This window comes from Hylaeus volcanicus, chromosome 9 (genome assembly GCF_026283585.1).
Source record: "Hylaeus volcanicus isolate JK05 chromosome 9, UHH_iyHylVolc1.0_haploid, whole genome shotgun sequence".
Lineage (NCBI taxonomy): Eukaryota > Metazoa > Arthropoda > Insecta > Hymenoptera > Colletidae > Hylaeus > Hylaeus volcanicus.
In genome coordinates this window covers 2,531,489-2,535,681 of record NC_071984.1, presented here as the reverse complement: position 1 = coordinate 2,535,681, position 4,193 = coordinate 2,531,489, and the positions used below count along the sequence as shown (strand labels likewise).

Here is a 4,193-nt window from a genome sequence, read left to right as displayed (position 1 = left end):
TACAACGTTGGAAATATTAAATTCAACATGGCGGAACCAATATGGCGGACTCAATATGGCGGACAAAGTCTTCAAAACCCAACAGATTTGTTTGAAACTCGCTACTTTTAAGATTTTCGTGATTCCTCATTACGTAACAAAGTCTAAACCATCGAATGCATATATATAATTAGCAATATTATGTAAATATATTGTTATCTAAATATTTTCTAGCAATTTGTTACGTTATATTGGGATAAAAAACACCATGGATCGGTAAATTAGACATATTTTGAATTAACAAAATCAAAAAAAAAAATACAATAAAATATCTAGTTACAATTGAAATGTCTATTACATGGAAATTGAAATGTTGCGCGTGCTTCTCGTATTATTTTTATTTCAGAGAACAGGAAGAAGTGTAAACACAGAGCTGGCAAGAAAGCTGAAACTGGCACCGCAGGATGCGTCCTTCCTCCCGAGCGCACACAGACAAGGAGGCATTCAAAGAAAATCCTAACTGTTTACCGTTGCAGTAAACCGAGAGCTTGCCTCGCTCCGAGAATTGATAAACTGTGAATGGTTCCTCGCACACATCTCGAAAGACATTGGGACGCATCTCAGCGTTGGTGAATGAACCAGGGGAATCCCAAACCATAGAATACATAATTTTATAGAGGCGAAAGTTCACACGAGAATTTTTAATGGCGGGTACACTCATCTTTTAATTAGGGAATTTTTAATCAGGGCTCTAAGAAAATTAAATTACTCTAAAAACAATATTGTCGTGTTACTGGTTCAAATTGTTTAGTTCAGTTTAGTTAGTTTACCGGTGAAACATAAATATTTGGATCCTGTGTATCTATCTCCACCCTTTGACAGTGAATCCAGCAGCCATCTAGTGTTGAACGAGCCCTACTAATTTTAAGCGAAATAGTTGCCAGTTTTGTGCTTGATGGCGCCACCATGCAAAGGTGTACCGACAGTAGGTAAATAATAAATGAAATTCAAAACGATTCATTAAATGACTACGAATTTGGAATCAAAAAGCACCAAATCCGAAATGGTTGAGCCAATATGGCGGACGAAATATTAAAAAATCAAACCGATTTGCTTGAAACTGACTATTTTAGAGTTTTCCTTATAAAAAAAAGCCACCAATTTAAATCACTATCGATACATATATATATATATAAATTTTTATTTCTGGAATATTTCTCGTCAAATTTGAACGAAATAAAAGAATTTCTTAATAGAATAGTTAATGTTCGAACAAATAAAAGACGAAAAAAACGTACGCTTTTTTTCTTCTGTATGAAATTGTTACATCGTTTAATTCATAAATAAAATTGAGGCAGTTTTATGTAATATAAATAATGACTTACGGATCCTATTTCAGTTCTCGTTAGTGTTCCTGGTACGCATCGATCGTTAATTACTCTGTATAAGCTCACGACGAGTTCAGATTAAATTAGAATTTGTTTTTACAGCTTTAGCGAGCATGGTTACAGTTCCACTTTTTCGGAAAATTATTTTTTTTTCAGGCGATGTGTACTATCCATATAAAAAATGAATGCATCACCACATTTCCAAGATTGATTCGTATCCACCACTTATGTATTTCTCACTAATCTGCTAAATATATTTACAAGATCAATGTCTGTGATATAAGCTAACCTTTCGCTAATTAGTCCAATTAGGTTTTCAATTTCGATTTTCATTGGCACATCGCGGAATGAACTTCAGCTATTTTATTAACATAAGTTTGTGCAGCGTGTTGTTTCGTGAAAAAAAATTGATCAGAAGTAACGGAAATTAATTGAAAAATGGAAGTACGAAAGTTATAGCAAAATTGTTTAACGATCATTGAGCTGGGTCAATGATTGTGGAAAGCCCCTACGATTTTATTATACTCTTTCACGCTTGTCTCTCGCTCTCTCTTTCACTCTTGCACATAACGCATCGAATAATTTTAAGTGTGTCCAAACTTAGCTTTGAAACTAAAGACAACCAATCGAAAGAATCTGAATCGACAACAGTGTTAAATTCTTAGAAACAAATGAAAGCATACGACGCTTCGTTTCTAATAAACACTCCAACAGATTTACAACACAATTTCTGTTACCCTTGCTGTTATCCTGTTTGCGAATACAGCACAACTTACATTGCACGGTTAACTTTCATATAAAAATCCACCACACGTACATCAGCAAATTCGAAACTGAAGGATTGCATAGTACAACGCAAACAAGTAGATGGACTCTAGAAGTCTTTACCTCGATCAAACTCTTACGTTCTCACTGTTATCACAACTCCTTTCATCCTCCTTATTTTATCTAGAAAAACAGAGACGAATGCTTTGCATCCACTTTTAACCTATTCCACAGCGATGCTCGTCAGAACGTATTTCACTATGCAAACGAATGCCGCGAAGCCGATGATGACAACAAGATTGGTGAACACTCTGCTCAATGGGCTCTGGTCTTTTTGGAATTGATTCAGTATCAAGGACGAACCTTCTTGTGCCGTACATTGGTACATTGCCTGCTTCTCTAACTCTTTCCTATGTTCCAATTGTTTTTTTATAACCTGCAGCGTAGGAATGCTATTGCAATTATTCTGAATAAATCTTCATCTATGATAGAGTTTTACATAGGATTCTGGAATATAAAGATACTTATTATCAGAAATATCGAAATATTAGTACCTCAACGGTTTCTGGGAAGAGGTCGCAGAACATTTTGTCCTTTAAATTGTATTCTAGACTTTGTATAGCCAGCTGTTTCTTTTCGTAATCCGTTGTGTTAATGCTACCCAGAGTAGGGCTTTTCTCAACCTGCAACGAAAGGGATATACATTGAACACCAAAGTATGAATTGAACTTTGAATTGAACTATTCAATCTACTATTTGGTATCTACACACCATGAAACTTAGCAGGCCGATGAGAATAGTAGACACGCTCCAAGCCGGATTCCACGTGTCTGGGTGGAAATCAGAGATGGACAAGCATAATTTGGTATTGACTTTAAACCGGCCATTGGGTGTGCGCATGTAAATGCTAGGAGGCTGAAAGGGATACTCCACAGGAAATTTGAGCTTTCCGTGGTAGAATCCACCTTCGTACGGAGTTTCTTCTGGGCCTTTCACTACGTAGTGCCTTCAAAAATATCACGAGGTAGTGTTATAAAGTATCGTGCAGTGATTTAATAAATATAATTACATATACAGAAATTACAATTCAGAAATGTACCATTCTAATATATTGGAAGGTACCGGTTCGGCGAGCACGTAGGGTACAGGATCCTTCTTGAGACGCAAGTAATCTTGTTTCAATATCGCTGTCGCGCTAGTTGCTTTTCTGTTCATATCGGGCGCAGACTTTGGTATAATTTTCATATAAATGCTTGTTTATTCTTGGTATGCGGTGTTTGGTATATTTTGAGGAATGATCTCTCCAAGGAGGATTCTTAGAGTGATATTCCTTTTCGTTCAATGTCTTTTGTTAATTCGTTACTGCTTTGGTCGGACGACTCTTCTGGAGCAATTCATGGAGTTTTAATTTGAGAGTTTAACAATGTGCTCCACTTAGAAAATATATTTCCTTTGAAATCATACAGTTTACAGTAACCTGTACGAGTGCTGTTTCTCAGAACTGTTTGAATATAGGTTAAGTTACACTCATATACAGATGTGTCAAATTCAAAACTACGTATAGTTTATCGCATGAAAATTGCTCGTTGGAGAACTTTTGAATCTATACTCTGACGAATATTCGTTAATTATGGTAAATTTGACAGCGACCTTTTTACGACAGAAAACATATGACTATGAAGCACAGGGTGCATCCAAAAAGAACACAGCCGCTCATTGAGCCGCTCAGTGAGCGGGTGAGCTTAGGAATTCTTCGACAACAAACATACAGAGATTATTTAAACTATGTAAGAAGTGTTGAAATGTTGAAATAATATGTTAAAGTAATATATCGTGGTGTAACAAAGCAAAGAATTACATTAATTATTCATTTATTGAGAAATAATGAATGATTTATTAAAAGGTGACGGTGGCGCCATCGGTGACAAAACGCCCAAGTTTGTAGCGAACAGAATTCTCAACTATTGCTGCTAGATGGCGCAACAAACTAAAGGGTCGATAATTATTGCTATGCTAAATTCCTAGGTCTAAAAATCGACCACAAACTTAAATTTAAAGATC

At 35.9% G+C, this 4,193-nt stretch overlaps 1 protein-coding gene across 1 annotated transcript; it reads right to left on the bottom strand.

Moving 5' to 3' along the window:
* Positions 1–1,162: 1,162 nt before the first annotated feature.
* On the bottom strand, positions 1,163–3,873 carry LOC128881808 (ubiquitin-conjugating enzyme E2 J2-like). The gene is made up of 4 exons (XM_054133138.1): positions 3,232–3,873; positions 2,904–3,138; positions 2,687–2,815; positions 1,163–2,568 (listed from the first exon to the last, which is right to left on the bottom strand). Exons 1-4 carry the CDS (start codon positions 3,375–3,377, stop codon positions 2,356–2,358), a joined length of 723 nt encoding a protein of 240 aa, XP_053989113.1. The 5' UTR covers positions 3,378–3,873; the 3' UTR covers positions 1,163–2,355.
* Positions 3,874–4,193: the final 320 nt, after the last annotated feature.